The 19774-nt window shown below is 39.0% G+C and overlaps 3 protein-coding genes across 9 annotated transcripts in view; all 3 read right to left on the reverse strand.

Annotated features, from left to right (window-relative positions):
• LOC137072604 (polycystin-1-like protein 3) overlaps positions 1 to 2727 on the reverse strand; it is a 38676-nt gene extending 35949 nt beyond the window's left edge. For 6 of the 7 annotated variants that reach the window (XM_067440461.1, XM_067440463.1, XM_067440464.1 and 3 more), the window contains exon 1: positions 2563 to 2727. The gene's annotated coding sequence lies outside the window, so the exon portion shown is untranslated. Of the gene's footprint in view, positions 1 to 1492; positions 1692 to 2562 lie in introns of those variants that run through there. The other variant, XM_067440458.1, reaches the window with a different exon arrangement.
• A 1369-nt stretch (positions 2728 to 4096) lies between these two features.
• On the reverse strand, positions 4097 to 17866 carry LOC137072601 (zinc finger protein 436-like). Its single transcript, XM_067440454.1, has 4 exons — positions 17819 to 17866; positions 10264 to 10431; positions 7355 to 7757; positions 4097 to 5809 (listed from the first exon to the last, which is right to left on the reverse strand). Exons 2-4 carry the CDS (start codon positions 10429 to 10431, stop codon positions 4827 to 4829), a joined length of 1554 nt encoding a protein of 517 aa, XP_067296555.1. The 5' UTR covers positions 17819 to 17866; the 3' UTR covers positions 4097 to 4826.
• LOC137072607 (uncharacterized) lies at positions 10969 to 14833 on the reverse strand. Its single transcript, XM_067440466.1, has 3 exons — positions 14769 to 14833; positions 14075 to 14151; positions 10969 to 12521 (listed from the first exon to the last, which is right to left on the reverse strand). Exon 3 carries the CDS (start codon positions 12512 to 12514, stop codon positions 11198 to 11200), a length of 1317 nt encoding a protein of 438 aa, XP_067296567.1. The 5' UTR covers positions 12515 to 12521; positions 14075 to 14151; positions 14769 to 14833; the 3' UTR covers positions 10969 to 11197.
• Positions 17867 to 19774: the final 1908 nt, after the last annotated feature.

Consider the following 19774-nt stretch of genomic DNA (forward strand, 5'->3'; position numbering starts at 1 on the left):
GTGTAGACAGTAAGCGGACTAAAAAAAACACAGACATTTGAAGCAGTCTCACTCACCCTTCTAACGTTGGGACCTTTATCGTTGGGACTGCTCCATCCTTCAGCATTAGGCGATTGGGAAAATCCGGCGTCGAGCTGGGCCTTGTTTATGAAACAGTCGGCACCGAAATGCAGCGAACAGATATAAACATTCGCGCAACTCAGTTGCTGATCCGGAAAAGCAAATTACATCCACTGTTGCCTTACCGCGGGGTTTTGGGGAATCTGTGCAGGACTGTCTTGGTCTGGCAACCAAAAACGCACTTTTTTGGTGACATTGTTATGTGCTATGTGTAATTGTCACCTGTGCAGCGCAGCCTACGAGCCAGCGCTTTGATGGGCGTAGGCTGTTGCTTTCGCTCTCTCCCTCTCTCTCTCTCACGCTCTTCCGGTAGAATTGTCCGTAAGGCCCATACAAGGAAATTCCGCCCCCATTAACGTCAAAGGGGACGCATGATCTCAAAAAACTTGCCGAAACTTATGACTAACCGGAAGTAGTATTTTTGACAAAGAAATACTCCCATCAAACGTCCACCTTAACTTTTGAAACTTTGTCCATGTTTAGTATGGGATTCCAAGTCTTTAACAGTGTAAAAAGATCAGTATGCATGAAACAGCATTTCACCCCCCCTTTAACTTTACATTATAGCGTAGATTTGGCGTAATACACGCAAACTGGTGGATGAACGAAAAACTCAAAAGTAGAGCTGTAGGCCTAGAATAAATCAAATCGCGACATGGTCTGTGAATATTAAATCACAAAACATTGCTATATGAATATATGATCTGCTTGTTCTCTCTCTGTGAATGAGCTGCTCCGTCTACTACATATGGACTATTATTCTTAAACATTTTTACGAATTAATGATAAAAATAAGTTGTTAATCTAATTCATAGCAATTTATTGAATTTAGTTTATTAGACATTTTTATTGAAATTTTGATAAACAAAATAAACAAATGGTTTTAAGTTTGTTATAATAAAGCATTTGTTCAACCAAATAAAAAAAAGACCAATCTTCTTCATTCATTTAACATCATTTTAACAAGTGATAATAACCATCATTTAATAATAGGTACAGTAAATGTTTAATTGATGTTTTCTGAGATAGTTGTCATATCGTGAAAATCTCATTCTATCACAACCCTACAGGGAAGAGTCCCCCACCCCCACTGTTAAAAAAGTAACTAAGTAACTTTTACTCTGAGTACATTTTAAATGAGCTACTTTTTACTTTTACTTGAGTAAATTTGTAGACCAGTAATTTTACTTGTACTTAAGTAAAATTTCATTGAAGTAACAGTACTTTTACTTCAGTAGAATATTTTGTTACTCTTTCCACCTCTGATAAGCAGTCTTAGCATATTACGTTACGTTAGTCAAAATCAAAAGGTCGGCAGACCGAATCCATGTCAGACCATTTTTCCTTGAATTCTGACTCTTCTCTGACTCACCAGTTTGAATCGGCTCTCCTCGTCGCTTCTGCCCGAGTCTGTTCAGCCACACTTTCTCTTTCACATCTCAAAAGCTCGTCTTCAGTGTGAGTGTTATTCCGGTTCAAATAGATACGGTTCAGGATCTGCACCAAAGTAAATATCTTCTGAATCGTCTCTCACAAACGTCTCCATGGTTACAACTCTCTGAGCAAGCAGATCTTCACGCTGTTTATGTTGACAGAAGAAGCCGCTGTGTTATATCAATGCGCCACTACACCCATGACAGCCGCAAAGTTCCTACACCGGCATGAGAAAGTAGTTCCTAGATATAACAGTCTAAAAAATAGAAACTTTTCATTTTCCGCTGGTCTTAGTACACGATGTAACTATAGATGAGTCAGGTTTTAAATAGGAAAATTAATGAAAGTCTTTGGTCATTTTTTTGATCACTTTATTGCCATTTTGAATTAATGTTTTACTGTAATACTGTTTTAATGTTTAATTTTATTTTTTTAAAGTTCTTATTTTGTGTTGTTGTGACATTATGTATTACAATTTGTCTTTACTCAGTCTGTGAAGTCTATTTAAAATGATGTTGGCCTGTTATGTTATTGTTGCAAATAAAAAATAAAAATAAAATAAAGAAATAAATAAAAAGTTATGCTAAGCTATGCTAAAAGTGCTACCGCCAGATACAGAGATCGGCTGAATGGCTTCAAAAAGAGTAAAACTCAACTGTTGAACTCTGAGGGACTTAGAAAATGAGGATATTTTCAAAAAAAGTGGAGTGCCTTTAAGTTTTTTTCTTTACATTAGTTTTGTTTTTAATCATCGGCATTCTGATGTCAAATTACGAGGGCGTGTCGACAAAGGAAATACGACTTTATATAACATCTCTTTAATGACTTTCATATTTTCATAGATCAACAGAGACAGGTATCAAACTGATCCGGTTATATTTATTTTTCACTTTCGATATCCAATCCTTTTTATGGCCATTTGTTCTGTTCAGATTGATATAGGTTTCATATGATCTAATAAAATAAAATAATAAGATGAAACATTAAACAATGACTGACTGAACTTACCCTGTGATGCTTTATAGATCCCTTCTTTTTAACATTCATCGTGTTTACAGGATTAAGGGAAAAGTTGGAGCTCACAGAAAGCCATCAGGAGCTCGAGAGCTGAAGGACCTTGACTTGGTCGGTGTTGTGTCGAGCTGTGGGTGTGGCGCGGAGCAAAGTCCATTCCTCCACACAATTGTAACCAAGAATAGAATCGCTTCCGTTCAACAGAGCAAGATATACAGACAAGAGCCAGTGTTGGGTGGGATTATCCGTCCGGTAGCCTGACTGGACAAACAGCCCAGCAGAATGGCCAGAGGTGTCATTGATTAAAGCATGCTGCTCCCCCAAATATTACAGGACATGCCTACCTCAGAGAGCAACCAGTCTCTCGATGAAGATGTTTATGTTCCTGAGTTTATTGGATTTAAAATTTGTAAAGTGCATCCGGAAAATACTCTTATTTCCAAAATGACAACGTGAAAGAAGTTTGTTTGAAATATTTGCAGATTTATAAAAATAAATAAAAAAGTATTCACAAGCCTTTGCCTTTTGAATGGAGTCCACCTGTGGTAAATTCAGCTGATTGGACATGATTTGGAAAGGCACACACCTGTCTATATAAGGTCCCACAGTCCCAGGAGCAACCAGGCCAAAGCTGGGAAGCTGCACTATTTGATTGATTTTGAAAGAAGTCTCTTAATCTCACCAAAGCTGCATTTATTTGATCCAAAATAAAGCAAAAACAGTATTATTGTGAAATATTTTTATACTTAAATGAGTCTCATGATCCTTCACCAATCATTCTCAGATGAGGATCTGATGATCAACACACATTTAGGATTATCAGGGTTTGCAACATTATAAATGTCTACTGTCACTTGATCAATTGAATGCATCCTTGATAAATAAATGTATTAATTTCTTTAAGTTCTCAATTCCAACATGATTATAATTAAAGTGTATCCTTTCCACGACGATCCCCCAAGTTATTTCTGTAGCAGGAGTCCAATCCTGCTCCTGAAGATCCACCTTCCTGCAAAGTTCATCTTCAACCCGGACACACCTGTTCTGTATTTCTGATCGAGTGCCTTAAAACATTACTCATACATAATTGTATTATTCATCCTCCCTAGGAGAAAACTTTAAACATTTTAGCATGTTCCTTAACATGGGTATCTACCAACATTAAACATTTACAGTGTAAAAACACCGCTTTTAAAGGACCAACGGGACTGACCGTTGCAAGTTTCAGTTTCATTGCAAAGTCTTGCTTTTTTCAATATTTAATTTCACACAGCGATGTCCTTTCTGATGTTTACATGTTGCGTTATAAAGTGGCATTAAGAAAACTAAAACAATCTCAGTTCATCTGTGGTTTACAGTCTGTAAAATATAAAACCAGTTCAAATACTCAGTTTAAAAAACAGTCATTAAAATATCAAATCCTCAAGCATGATTTCCACTGAACCAGATGTTGAGCCCAGGAATCTGTAGTGAAAGACAGAAGATGCGATGATAACTTCTAAATCTTTCCAATTTTTCTCTGAGAAACTCCTTTCTGATATCGCTCCTCTATTGTCCGTCGCAGCATTGGGGGAACTGGTGATCCTCTGCCCATCTTCTGAGAGACACTGCCACTCTGAGAGGCTCTTTTATACCCAATCATGTTGCCAATTGAGCTAATAAGTTTCAAATCGGTCCTCCAGCTGTTCCTTATGTGTATATTTAACTTCTCCGGCCTCTTATTGCTGCCTGTCCCAACTTTTTTGAATTTGTGTAGCTCTCATGAAATCCAAAATGAGCCAATATTTGGCATTCAATTTCAAAATGTCTCACTTTCAACATTTCATATATCTATATTCTATTGTGAATAAAATATAAGTTTATGAGATTTGTCAATTATTGCAATCCTTTCTTATCCACAGTTTGTACAGTGTCCCAACTTTATTGGTCTCAGGTTTGTATATATATATATATAAATATATTCCCTAGCATGGGATCTACCAACATTGAACATTTACAACAGTGTTTTTAAGGAATAACTGACAGTAGAACATTAATTTCAAAGTCCTGCTTTTTTCAGTATATTTTAATTTTGATTTGTTTCCGTGTCACTTCATAAAGTTACACTGAGCAAACAAAAATGATCTCAGTCAATCAACGGTTTACGGTCATTGAAATATAAAACACTCAAGCATGATTTCCACCGCCCCGGATGCTGACACCAGCAATAAAGAGTGAATCTGTAATGGCGGACAGAAGCTGCGCTGATGAGTTCAGGGTTAGTCTTCCGTGTGTTTCTTCCGGTGGCTCTGAAATCCTCCTAAATAAGCGAAGCTCTGGCCGCAGACGGAGCACTGGTAGGGCTTCTCTCCGGTGTGAACGCGCTCATGGACCTTCAGCACGTCGGACCGGGCGAATGTCTTGTCACACAGAGAACACTTGTAAGGCCGCTCTCCCGAATGGATCCTCTGGTGCTTCAGCAGGTTAGAGATCTGGCTGAAACTCCTCCCGCAGATGCAGCATTCGTGAGGCTTTTCTCCCGTGTGCAGCCGCTGATGGATCCGGAAATGGCGTGGATTGGAGAAGCTCTTCCCGCAGGAGGAGCACAGGTGCGGCCTCTCTCCGGTGTGCGTCCTCTCGTGGCACAGGAGTTGAGAGATCTGCCGGAAGCATTTATCGCAGTGGTGGCACTGATACGGCTTCTCATCTGTGTGTGTTCGGTGGTGGACCTTCAGACCCGCTGAGTTAGCGAAGGTTTTCCCGCAGTCGCTGCATTGATACGGCTTCTCTCCGGTGTGAACGCGCACATGCTTCCTCAGATGGGGTTTGTGATTAAAGCTCTTCTCGCAGTGAGGACACTCGTATGGCTTTTCGCCCGTGTGGATTCGCGTGTGAGAATCAAGGTTTCCTTTGGTGAGGAAGCGCTTGTCGCACTCGCCGCAGTGGAAAGGCTTTTCCCCGCTGTGCGTCTTCATATGAGCCTTTAAAGTAAAAGAAAAGGAAAAGCCTTTCCCGCACAGTCGGCACTGGAACTCCTTGTGCTCCTTTAAATGGAGTCTCTTCTCTTCTGAGGACGGGAAGCTGAGGCCGCATCTCTTGCAGTCTTTCGGTTCTGTGTGTTTCCTCTCGTGTCTCGCTAAATGTCCCTTTGAGCTCAAAGTTTTCCCACAGGTGACACAGGAGAAACTCGTGGCCGTCGGCTGATCTTTAGATATCAAGGCAGTTTCTTTACCTCCATCAGACGATGAACCGCTGTTCTCATCTGAAAGAAACGAAATGAAAATAAAATGTCCAACTATAATGAAATGTAGATCATACACTGCAAAAAATGCCTTTCTTACTTAGTATTTGTCTTGTTTGTAGTCTAAATATATGTAGTCTTACATTAAGAAACTAGACAAGTAAAAATTATCGTCTTGTTTTAGGAAAAAAATAACTCAAAATGAAGAGAGTTTTTGCTTAAAATAAGATAAATAATCTGCCAATGGGTTAAGTAAAATAATGTTGTTTTAAGATTATTTTTCTCACCCCATTGGCAGATTATTTATCTTATTTTAAGCAAAAACTCTCTTCATTTTGAGTTATTTTCCCCAAAACAAGACAATTACTTTTGCTTGTCTAGTAAATACTTCTTGTTAAGAATTTTTAGATATTTTGACTAGAAACAAAACAAAAATACTGAGTAAGAAGAGCATTTTTAGCAGTGTACATTGTGTATAATATCAGGCTAACTTTGGAGCTCCGGACATGACATACAGAAAAAAAAATATTGTACCATAAATTTGTTCCCTCCCTCGTTTTGCTTTAACTAAAGCAATGAAAAACAATATACATCTCATAGTTAGCTCATGCTAATTCTTAACAAATGGGTCCTTGTTGTAAAGTGTTACCACTAATTTTTATTATCAGAGTTGGGGGTAACGCATTACAAGTAACTTGAGTTGCGCTGAGTTACGCATTACTTTAAAAATGTCCAACAAAACATCTGAGTTAAAATAACGCAAGCTCTCCTGTCCCCCGTGTTGAGAATAATCGAGAGCAAGTTCAGAGGCGTGGTGTGTGAATAGTTTATTGTAGTTCTAGACTAAATGTGAGCATTTATTCATCTCACAGGAACTTGATTGAGTAAATGCTAAATCAGAATACTATACAAACCTCCAACAACTAAATACAACACATATTTATACGCATTTAATCTCATTTATTGACTCATTTATTGATTGACCAATGTCTTGCTGCTGAGCTTTGATGATTCGGTTAAACTATGAGCAAAAACGACTTTAGATTTAAGTTTTTATTTGTGAAGTAAGTGTTAAACTGTTAAACAAGCTCAGCCCAGGTGGGAAAAAGTAATGCAAAAGTTACATAGCGCATTACTTTTCTAACTAAAAGTAATTAATAAACCCAATTAGTTAAGGGAGTAATGCAATATTCTAATGCATTACTTTAAAATTAACTTTCCCTAACACTGCTTATTAATCATAGTCCCTATATATATATATATATATATATATATATATATATATATATATATATAATATATAATATATATATAATTTATACATTTTTACCAAATATTATTGCAGTCCTACAAACAAGAACAACAAACCTGGAGTTCTTAAAAATGCCTCTTAAATCACAACAGAATTATATTTTCCCCGTAATTCATTCAGCCCTACTATCATTTGCCATTATGCTAAATATTCAACATAAACTGCTCTCAAATCTGATCCCACAAAGTCTCTGCTGAATGATATTTAAGTGTCGTGAAAAACAACAAAAGGCAGAATAATGGGAAGAAACACACCTGGAAGAGTAAACTCATCCTCATCATCCTCATCATCCTCATGTCTCAGCTGTTGTTCCTCTGCTGTGGTTTGTTCTCCTCTGCTCTCTACATCATTACCTCCATCTTCATCTTCTTCATCTTCATCCTCTTCCTCATGTCCCAGTTGCCGTTTCTTTCCTGTGGTTCCGTCTCCTCTGCTCTCCATCAGGTTCCTGCAGTCCACCAGTTTGACGGAGCACATCTTCAGTGGCGTCTGCTGTTCTCCAGCATTACATTCAGAGGTTTGAGCAGCGGGTCCATGATCCTGAGCATCAGTATAACAGAATAAAGTGAGGCTGAGCTCCTGTGTGTCTCTGGATCTCCAGACTGAATCCTGAGCTTCTGTCCCATCAGACACACACAGTGAAACCTTCTCCAGATCCTGAAAAACACAATCACTCAATCACCTCCATATGCATTTACTCAGGAGGCACAGAACGTTCCCCTAACGTTCCCAATTAGTTATGTTTTGGGTACCAATAAGTACATTCCCTTTTTGTGACAAAAAAAAACATATAGCGTTGCAGGGAGGTCTTTTGGAGGGAGGAACACAGAAAAGTCTCTAATTTTAGGTTGTTTTTACAGTTGAATATTCCTTTGTCTACAAACTAAAAATAACTTACACTTACACATATTAAAAACATGCACACATATGTTTCCAACATATACAATTTTTTTTTTGATTTACAACCTAAATATAACTTACACACAACGTTTCCTACAGGTATTTTTTTGGTTTTTGATTTACAACCTAAATATAACTTGGACAGAACGTTTCCTACAGGTAATTTTTTGGTTTTATATTTACAAACAAAATGTAACTTACACAGAACATTTCCTACAGGTAAAAATTTTTGTTTTAGATTTACAACCTGAATATAACTTGGACAGAACGTTTCCTACAGGTAATTTTTTGGTTTTAGATTTACAAACTAAATTTAACTTACAGACAACGTTTCCTACAGGTATTTTTTTGGTTTTATATTTACAAACTAAATTTAACTTACAGACAACGTTTCCTACAGGTATTTTTTTGGTTTTATATTTACAAACTAAATTTAACTTACAGACAACGTTTCCTACAGGTATTTTTTTGGTTTTATATTTACAAACTAAATTTAACTTGCACACAACGTTCCCTACAGGTATTTTTTTGGTTTTAGATTTACAATCTAAATATAACTTGCACAAAACATTTCCTGCAGGTTAATTTTTGGTTTTAGATTAACAACCTACAAATAACTTACACAGAACATTTACTGCAGGTTAATTTTTGGTTTTAGATTAACAATCGAAATTTAACTTGGACAGACCATTTCCTACAGGTAAAATTTTTTGTTTTAGATTTACAACCTGAATATAACTTGCACAGAACGTTTCCTATAGATTTACAACCTAAATATAACTTGGACAGAACGTTTCCTACAGGTATTTTTTTGGTTTTAGATTTACAACCTAAATATAATTTACAGACAACGTTTCCTACAGGTATTTTTTTGGTTTTAGATTTACAACCTAAATATAATTTACAGACAACGTTTCCTACAGGTATTTTTTTGGTTTTAGATTTACAACCTAAATATAATTTACAGACAACGTTTCCTACAGGTATTTTTTTGGTTTTATATTTACAAACTAAATTTAACTTACAGACAACGTTTCCTACAGGTATTTTTTTGGTTTTATATTTACAAACTAAATTTAACTTACAGACAACGTTTCCTACAGGTATTTTTTTGGTTTTAGATTTACAAACTAAATTTAACTTACAGACAACGTTTCCTACAGGTATTTTTTTGGTTTTAGACTTACAACCTAAATATAACTTGCACAGAACATTTCCTGCAGGTAATTTCTTGGTTTTAGATTAACAATCTAAATATAACTTGCACAGAACGTTTCCTACAGGCACATTTTTTGTTTTAGATTTACAATCTAAATATAACATGGACAGAATGTTTTCTATAGACTGACAACCTAAATATAACTTGGATAGAACGTTTCCTATAGACTTAAAACTTAACTTACACAGAACGTTTCCTACAGGTAAGGTTTTGGTTTCAGATTTACAACCTAAATATAACGTACACAAAACACTTTCTATAGGTTTCAGAACTTTTCTATTTACAACCTAAATATAACTTGTAAGTCTATAGGAAACGTTCTGTGCAAGTTATATTTAGGTTGTAAGTCTATAGGAAATGTTCTGTGCAAGTTATATTTAGATTGTAAATCTAAAACCAAAAAATTACCTGTAGGAAACGTTCTCTGTAAGTTAATTTTAGGTCATAAATATAAAACCAAAAATGAACATATAGAAAATGTTCTCTGTAAGTTATATTTAGGTTGTAAGTCTATAGGAAATGTTCTGTCCAACCTAAACATAACTTACACAGAACATTTTCTATATGTTCATTTTTGGTTTTATATTTATAACCTAAACATAACTTACACAGAACATTTCCTACAAATTTGTATTTGGTTTTATTTTATAACCACGTAAACTAGGCTTCCAATTAAAATGTTGCAGAAGAGATCCTGATAAACGATCACTCAATGACCAGAGTACATTTATTAATTACCATTTAATAGGCATATTCAAAAATAAGATATTAAGTCAAATAAAAACAATCTATCCATGTTTTTGTACAATGAATAAAGCCGCTTTAATGGACTGAACGTGGAAAGAGACAGGTCTGTAAATATGCTGTCTCAAAACTTGCTGAGATACACTTTCTGAAATGTAAACACCAATCAAGAATTGGTTAATAACATTAATTTATTTGAATTAATATGATTATTGTAGCAGCAAGAGTTTAAACTAAAGTCTGCAACTTGTGAATTTAATGAGCAGTTAAAGATCGTAGTAAAGGATGAGGTGGTCAAACCTCTCTGTTGGGTTTGTCTGCTCTTTCTCTCAGCTTCGCCTCCAGCGACGCCACTACCTTCTTCAGCTGACAGATTTCACTGATGAAATCCTCAATATCCTGCATGGACAGATCAGTTCCTACTGACTTACAGCAGATCACATCCATCTGCGCTTTCATGGTCAACATCTGAACACAAACACATCATCATTACGGGAAACACTTTTATATTGGACTGATAAATGTGAGCAGAACTTTACATAAATGATCTGTTAATAAATAAAAACACTTGGTGTTTCTTATTCATCAAAGAATCCTGAAAAATAACATATGAACTGTTTTCAACACTGATAATAATCATAGATGTTTGTTGATCATCAAATCCTCATGTGATAATAATTAGTGAAGGATCGTGTGACACTGAAGACTGGAGTAATGATAAATTAAGCTTTGATCACAGGAATAAATTACACTTTACTACTACTGTATATATTCACATAGAAAGCTGCTGCTTTACACTAGACTAATAGTTCACAGTTTTTACTGTATATCTCATCAAATAATGCAGCCTTGGAAAGCAGAAGAAACTCTTTTAAACACGCTAACAAATCTTATTATTCCAAACTTTAGTGGCGCATGTTGTCACAACCGTAGCTTCTATTTAACATCCCTCACTAGAGAACAACACTTTCTAGAGGAACAAAAAAATTCACCTTCCACAATATATGCATGTAAAATGTGTCATATTTAATTAATGTCAGCAATAATTTACACCGTTATACAGCTGTGAAACAATTCATGAAACAGCAACAATGGACAAAGCAACCTTGTTGATTTGAACGAATCCGTATTAAAAGAGTGTGTGTGACTATAAAAGACAAAGAGATTCTGGTGACTGGCGTGAGCAGAGTTAATGCTTGAGATTTTGAGGCAGAAAGGTCCAGCTTTTGCTTGTTTAATCGCAGGCGAGCCAGTCGAGACGGGTCTCCAATGTGGGTTTAGGGTGTGTGGTCGACGGGTCAGGACACAAGGGATCGGGAGCATTACGGGTCGAGTCTGAGCCGTTGGACACTGGAGCGTCCGGACAGTCCGTAATGAAACCAGGTTGGTTTGAAGCATTTGGGTTGAGGGGGAAAATCCCACAGGCTTTGAACCCTGCGGTGATGTTGTCCGCAGTGGCTGCCTGGGGCAGCGCAGTCGCCACGATTCCTGGAATATGATGGATGGTGACGCTCCTCCCCGGGCTTCCCAGCATCCAGCTATCGATGGCCGCGTTAATGCACTTCTTCAACGGGCCGCAAGCCGAGTGCTCCAGGTTCGGTGGGAAGGAAAGCAGTGTCACGCCGTTGGCTTTGGCGAAGTTAAGGCCGTCGATGGACAGGTGAGATACATGGATATCCAGAAGCAGAAGGCAAGGTCTCTGCAGGGAGCATTCGGTCCGTCTCACGAAATGCTCCAAGAAGTCGACGAACTGCTCCTCACGCATCCATCCGCTGATGTGAGCGCCTCCGGAGCTTCCAGAGGGCGCACCCGTGAGGAAATGCTCCCTAAATTGCACCCGAGGGAAGACGAAATAGGGCGGGATTGTGCCTCCGCTAGCCGAGGAGACGCAGGAGATGCTAACCAACGGTCCGCGGTCAGACGCGAGCGATCCAGTCTGCTTCCGGGCCACTATTCGATCCGGCCTCTGGGCTGTCGAGACTCCCATTTCGTCCATGATCCAGATGTCCTCAGGCTTGAAACAGTGACGCTCCATCAGCGCCTTTATCTTCACGTAAAACATGTCTTTGCTAAAGGCGCTCGCTAGAGTCGCCGGCTCAGGCGTCCTGACGGACAACAGCGGGTGTCGCTTTAAAAACGCCGCGAACCAGTCTGCGCTTGCCTGTTTGTTCTCCTTCCAGGACGGAGGCATTGCCAGCGATTGGGCTTTCGCTAGTTGGTATGAGAGTTTGCGGATGGCTTTGGGTGGGAGTGTGTGATAAACGTCAGCGGCCATTAGCACGTAGGAGACGAGCTCCGCCTCAAGCTCCGGACTGAAGACTTGCCTCGCCCCGATGAAGCCCACCGTGCAGCTGGGATGCTCCGCGCTGCCCTCCACCTCCTCGCGGGGGATTTTGGTGCAGTAGCGAGCGAGCGTGCGGTAGTTAATCCCGAACTCCTCCGCGGCTCCTCGGATGGTCTTCTTGAACACCAGCACCTGCCGGACGGCCTTCAGCATGGTCTCCGGCGCCGTACTCGCTCGGGTCGTCTTCCTTTTATACGTTCTCACCATGATGCTCCTGAAAAAGAACAAACGCCTCGTTTTTCATGTGAATTTCATACCTACATAAAGTACGATGTACGTCCCTAGTGCACTGCAAAAAATGCTCTTCTTACTTTGTAATTTTGTCTTGGTTCTAGTCTAAATATCTAACAAGTCTTAAATCAAGATGCATTTACTAGATCAGTAAAACGACATGAAATATTTGTTCTTGTTTTGTTGAAAATAATATCTAAATGAAGAGAGTTTTTGCTTAAAACAGGCAAAATGATCTGCCAATGGGGTGAGAAAAATAATCTTATTTCTGTTTGAAATCTTGTTTCCGTCCCGAACAGAATTAAGATAATTTTTTCTTACCCCACTGGCAGATCATTTTGCCTGTTTTAAGCAAAAACTCACTTAATTTTGAGTTATTTATTCCCAAAACAAGACAATTTATTTTGTAGTATACTATAGTAAACACTTCTTGTTTTAATTATTTTTAGATGTTTGGACTAGAAACAAGACAAAAACACTGAGTAAGAAGAGCCTATTATGCAGTGCAGGGCTCCAGACTGCCACCAAATAGTTGCATTTTGCTACCAAAATTAATCATTTAACCATCAGCCTGCGTTCTTACACTGTTTTCATTACAGCGGTTAAGTGTTCATTTCTGTCTTTGCTGCAAATATGCCAAACTAAACGAGCCGAGCTCGACCTGTTCGCTATCTGTATTGTTCATCGACTGGTTCATCATGTTCACTTCACGAACGACATGCACCAGTTCATTCAATTCACTCATGAAGTAGATCTGTCTTTCAGACTCAAAGGCATGTCGGTCAGTATAAGGGCATATTTCACTGAATTCAACAAATCACATGCTCCGTCACATCGCATATTTCAGGAGTAAAAAAAGGTACAAAGATGTCCTTTTAAAGCGTTAGTTCAGCCAGAAGTGTAAATAGTGTGATTGATTCCTCCTGTGGTTGGCCAGCCGTCAGACCTCCGCTCATCTTCACACACAGATGAAGATATTAGATATATAGTGATGGCTGATCTCAAAACAAACATTCGAACCGTTATGAGTCAGTGAATGGATTCATGATAAGTCGTTATTTAGTGTTTTTGCGCACTAACTCTATTCTGGCCTCTTCATAAATGATTGTAGAGCCGCTGTAGTGAGATGGGCTTTGTAACGACGTCTTTAGTGCCTTTATGGGTCTTGAGAGAGGAAATGACATTGGTGTCAATGAAGGCCTTTCTGAGCCATCGGATTTCAACACTAATATCTTCATCTGTGTGTGAAGATGAGCGGAGGTCTGACGGCTGGCCAACCACAGGAGGAATTAATCACACCATTCACACTTCTGGCTGAACTAACGCTTTAGTTCCTCAGTGACAAGCTGTTGTACCCCTAAAGGTACAATTTTGACATCCTTTCTCTCTGAGTGAAGACAGCACAACGCTGCTTATGTTGGACATGTATATAGTCAAATCCCCTACTTCTGCTCAATCTTTTAATTGACTATTTTCTACTGGCACATCCGAATAAGTCTCTTCTCTGCAATGATAATAATAAAGATAATGTCTGACCTTTGTGTGAGCAGCGTCTCGTGTCCGTCCGTCTTCAGCTGGTCTTCAGTGGTCACGTGACCCCGGTCCTGCCGCCACTTAACAGACACAACGAAAACCAGTTCAACCCAGTTTAACCTGCCATCTAACCAGTGCCAAACCCATGGGCGTCGGAACCATTGTGTGTGTGTGGGACAAGACCCACCCACTTCTTACGACCAATGATCTTGGACCCACTTACTTTTATCATCCCTAATTCAGCACACGTCTGTTTACCTACCCCTAACCGAATAACACTTATTATTAAACACGTTAGGCGCTTTATTTCCACTTGTCTAATATTTTCTCTTTCGCCTTTCCGATGTGATGGGGAAAGGGAGTAGAGCGAGTGTGGCCAAAGGCGGATTCGAACCTCTGATCGATTTGTGTCGAAACCCCTACACTACAGCCACGGTTAATAACTCACTGATTTATGTCATTTTGTCTGTCCCAATCAATTGTTTAATAAATGACGGTATATTTGTATTAATGTAAATATGGCATCTAATATTACTCCAGTAAAAAGAATTTCTGAGAGAGGGCCGCCCACTTCTCATTTGCTTCCGACGCCCATGGCTAAACCTGCACAGCCAGTCCACCGCAGAAGTGCGTAAACGCGAAACATGATTTCCACAGTTTATCAAATGTTAGAATATTATTTAAAGGGATAGTTCTCCCATGATCACTCCCCCTCCTGCCATCGTAGGTGTATGTCTTATTTCAGCCGAACACAATCTGGGTTACGCAGAATGATTTCTGAAGGAGATTGTGACACGAAAATAACATCATAACTACTGCAATAAATATATTTATTTTACATGTATACTAAATTGGAAAGCACATCAATATTCACCAAAATCCAACAAAATGAATAAAAACAAAAAGGTTATATTTTTGCTTGTATATGATACAGTTTATATACATTTATCAAAATATCCAATGAATTCCCATAAATTCCTGTTATTGTAATATTTCCAAGATTCCTCCGATTAAGTTCCCTATGGAAACTTCCCGACCCGTTGCTTCCCCAAATGGTTATAACGGTGCATCCATCCATTATAAAAGTGATGCATGTGGCTCAGGGCATTAAGGGTTAGTTAACCTGATAAACGTAACTGTCTGTCATTAACTCCTCTCCCTAATGTCGCTCCACACCCGTCAGACCTCCGCTCATCTTCACACACAGTTTAAGATATTTTAGATTCAGTCCGAGAGCTTTCTGTCTAGGGCTGTGTGGCCAACAATCTGGCAATACGATACGTGTCACGATACAGGGGTTACGATACGATATATATTGTAAGAAAAAAAAAACAATTCATATATTTTTTTTAAAGATTAATTTAAAAGAATAAAGAAGACAACCATATGCATAAAACATGACAAGTAACCGTTTTATTTAATTAATACAGTATCATTTATATCACTATTTTGTGCAATCTAAGTAAACAGTAAAGTGACCGCAGGAGTCTTTGGTCTACATGTTTTAAAGGTTCACAGTACAGCAGTTTTTCATTTCAGCAACAGAAAGTGCACAGTTCACTCATTCCAGGACTGAAGGACTGTGTTTTATATGTAATACTGTAAAGCTGTTTTCTTTAACGCAGTCTATGGTAAAGTCCCTTTTCAAGCAGGCTCCTGAACTGCAGAGCTGCTCATCATCTCCACATCGCTCTGATCAGATGCTTTCCTTCTGCTGCCACCGCTGCCAGTTTTGGACTGTGTTTATTTTGTTACTGAGCGCTATAGTCTGTCGAAACGCTTCTCAGCAGCACGGATGGCGCGGGATGTTAAGCCAGCTCTCAGATATTTCCTGAGCACTGGATTTTAGCCTATTTTGCAAACAAAATGACTTTTCGATTTTCTTAGTGGCTTCTCTGAAGCTGAAGCCAAAATGAGTCCACACTTCAGCTCTGTAAACCGCGGGAGCGGGATAATACTATCGTCTTGTGAGGTTTGCTAATGCTAACGTACACACATTCACCTCGCGCTTCTCCGGCTCCGCGTCAGTTACGTTCTGAGATAACACTGCCATCTAGCGGTCGGGTGTTATACAGTCTGTGGTTTAATTCGAACACAAAGCCACAAATCTTGGATGTAAAAAAATAAATATATAAATATCGATACAGTGTTTTTGAGAATCGATACAGTATCGGCAAACAAAATATCACGATGTTCACGTGTATCGATATTTTCTTACACCGCTCTGTCCCTGCTTTGAAAATGTATGTACGGTATACTGTCCATGTCCAGAAAGGGAATAAAAACATCATCACAGTAGTCCATATGAGACATCAGTGGGTTAATTAGAGTCTCTTGAAGCATCCAAAATACATTTGGGTCCAAAAATAACAAAAACTACGACTTTATTCAGCATTGGCTTCTCTTCCGCGTCTGTTGTGAAGCCGTTATCTGGTGTGGCCGAGCTTCTTTATAGTCTGAGGGAGACACGCTGTGAACAAAACAACCTTCGCCAACATGTCTAAGGATTTCGACTCAGGCATATTTATTTGAACCTGAATACACGGGCGGACCAGATAACACGTCAGCAGCGGATTGACAACAGACCCGGAAGAGAAGCCAATGCTGAATAAAGTCGTAGTTTTTGTTATTTTTGGACCCAAATGTATTTTGGATGCTTCAAGAGACTCTAATTAACCCACTGATGTCTCATATGGACTACTGTGATGAGGTTATTATTCCCTTTCTGGTCCTTCTGGACAGTATCATACAGACATTAAGGTGAGAGCAATGACCTCTGACCTGACTAATGACCTCTGACCCGACGCAAGCTTGTGATTATAGTGTATAAAGTTATTAATATGGATATTGTTTTTGCCTCCAGAAGGCCTTTGTTAACCCCCAGAGCCGTATGGAGCACTGTTATGATGCATAGATGCTCTTTTTTGGACTCCTAAATATCATCCTCCATTCACTGCCATTATAAAGCTGGGAAGAGCCAGGACACTTTTTTATATATAACTCTGATTGTGTTAGTCTGAAAGAAGGATACCATACACACCTAGGATGACTTGAGTAAATTATGGGATAATGTTCACATTCCCAGTGTAAAAGGGTTACTTTAAATGCCAACACAACATTCTCATAACCTTATTTTTACTCACATCTGAACATTTGTAATATTATATGAGAACGTCAACATCAGGCGATGTTTTCTCTAAACACCATGTAAACACATGTAATAATGTTATTTTTAGAGCATTTTATCTTAACACAACATTTACAGAGCCTTCCCTGTTGTCACGTGACTTTTAAGGGGGAAATAAATACCCTTAAGAAACAAAGTTCAATCTTTCTGTTGATGTGTACCTTCGTTACATAAATGACTGCTGTCTAATGTGTGTCAGTGTGTCAAATGTCCACTTGTTACGTGCAACTGCACGCACATTTACACTCATTCACACAGATCTGTTTGAAATGCTTCTGTATAGTTTCTGTCTGTGACAACTAGCCCCGGTCTCGCTTACAGTGCTGTCTCAGTACTTAACACATTAATCTCAGACGCTGGATTTAATAAGTTAATATGTGTGAGAAATTAAACATGACAGTCCCAAGACTTCACCGAGGCTGTGAATGAAACCGCCCAGAACAAAACAGTGACATACTACATGAAGAGCTTTGTTTACTGTCGTTAAAGCACTTAAGTGATAAGAGTATCAATCATTCATATTAGAACATAATAAAGAGAGAAAAGAGAGAAACACGCACCAGCCGCGAGGACTCGCTCTTCCGCGGGGGTGATGCGGTCACAGCGCCCCTGCTGCCGCGGAGGAATCCATATGCTCCGTTTGTTCTCGGGTATTAATTTACTTAGGGATCGTCTATAAAGTTACACACGACACACACGCTTCTGACTTCAGCAGCATTAGAAGAGAATGACTTATAGTCACAAAACCAGCTGTACAGTGTTCATCTGGGTGTCAGGTATGATGCACACCCTTTTGTTTGTTTTTTATATTTATTAAAATAAACAGTCAATCATATGCAAATATTCACAGCAATCTATGCAAAGAAAATTATGCACACATTTACCAAAAATATCAGTTGAGTCAACAAGGCCCTTCTCTGTGGAAGCTTATCCGCCATTTAGAAAAGAAAAGAAAAGAAAAAGTTAATTGCGACATTTTATCTCACAACTGACAACAATCTATTCAAAGCAAAATATACATGCAAACTTTTACTAAAAATATCAGCTGAGTTAGCATAAACTAGTCTGAGGTTGCTCTCCTATGAACCAAAATTATGAGCGATCATAAAATCACACGTAATGCCGATAACTGATCATATTGCTCATGCAGTGAACTCAGGTAGAGGTCATGTTGTGTTTGTAGGGGTCATGTTGTGTTTGTAGAGGTCATGTTGTGTTTGTAGGGGTCATGTTGTGTTTGTAGAGGTCATGTTGTGTTTGTAGGGGTCATGTTGTGTTTGTAGGGGTCATGTTGTGTTTGTAGAGGTCATGTTGTGTTTGTAGGGGTCATGTTGTGTTTGTAGGGGTCATGTTGTGTTTGTAGGGGTCATGTTGTGTTTGTAGGGGTCATGTTGTGTTTGTAGAGGTCATGTTGTGTTTGTAGGGGTCATGTTGTGTTTGTAGGGGTCATGTTGTGTTTGTAGAGGTCATGTTGTGTTTGTAGGGGTCATGTTGTGTTTGTAGGGGTCATGTTGTGTTTGTAGAGGTCATGTTGTGTTTGTAGGGGTCATGTTGTGTTTGTAGAGGTCATGTTGTGTTTGTAGGGGTCATGTTGTGTTTGTAGAGGTCATGTTGTGTTTGTAGGGGTCATGTTGTGTTTGTAGGGGTCATGTTGTGTTTGTAGAGGTCATGTTGTGTTTGTAGAGGTCATGTTGTGTTTGTAGAGGTCATGTTGTGTTTGTAGGGGTCATGTTGTGTTTGTAGAGGTCATGTTGTGTTTGTAGGGGTCATGTTGTGTTTGTAGGGGTCATGTTGTGTTTGTAGAGGTCATGTTGTGTTTGTAGAGGTCATGTTGTGTTTGTAGAGGTCATGTTGTGTTTGTAGGGGTCATGTTGTGTTTGTAGAGGTCATGTTGTGTTTGTAGGGGTCATGTTGTGTTTGTAGGGGTCATGTTGTGTTTGTAGAGGTCATGTTGTGTTTGTAGGGGTCATGTTGTGTTTGTAGGGGTCATGTTGTGTTTGTAGAGGTCATGTTGTGTTTGTAGAGGTCATGTTGTGTTTGTAGGGGTCATGTTGTGTTTGTAGAGGTCATGTTTTGTTTGTAGAGGTCATGTTGTGTTTGTAGAGGTCATGTTGTGTTTGTAGGGGTCATGTTGTGTTTGTAGAGGTCATGTTGTGTTTGTAGAGGTCATGTTGTGTTTGTAGGGGTCATGTTGTGTTTGTAGGGGTCATGTTGTGTTTGTAGAGGTCATGTTGTGTTTGTAGAGGTCATGTTGTGTTTGTAGGGGTCATGTTGTGTTTGTAGAGGTCATGTTGTGTTTGTAGGGGTCATGTTGTGTTTGTAGAGGTCATGTTGTGTTTGTAGGGGTCATGTTGTGTTTGTAGGGGTCATGTTGTGTTTGTAGGGGTCATGTTGTGTTTGTAGAGGTCATGTTGTGTTTGTAGGGGTCATGTTGTGTTTGTAGAGGTCATGTTGTGTTTGTAGGGGTCATGTTGTGTTTGTAGAGGTCATGTTGTGTTTGTAGGGGTCATGTTGTG

The sequence above is a fragment of the Pseudorasbora parva genome, chromosome 4 (genome assembly GCF_024679245.1).
Source record: "Pseudorasbora parva isolate DD20220531a chromosome 4, ASM2467924v1, whole genome shotgun sequence".
Lineage (NCBI taxonomy): Eukaryota > Metazoa > Chordata > Actinopteri > Cypriniformes > Gobionidae > Pseudorasbora > Pseudorasbora parva.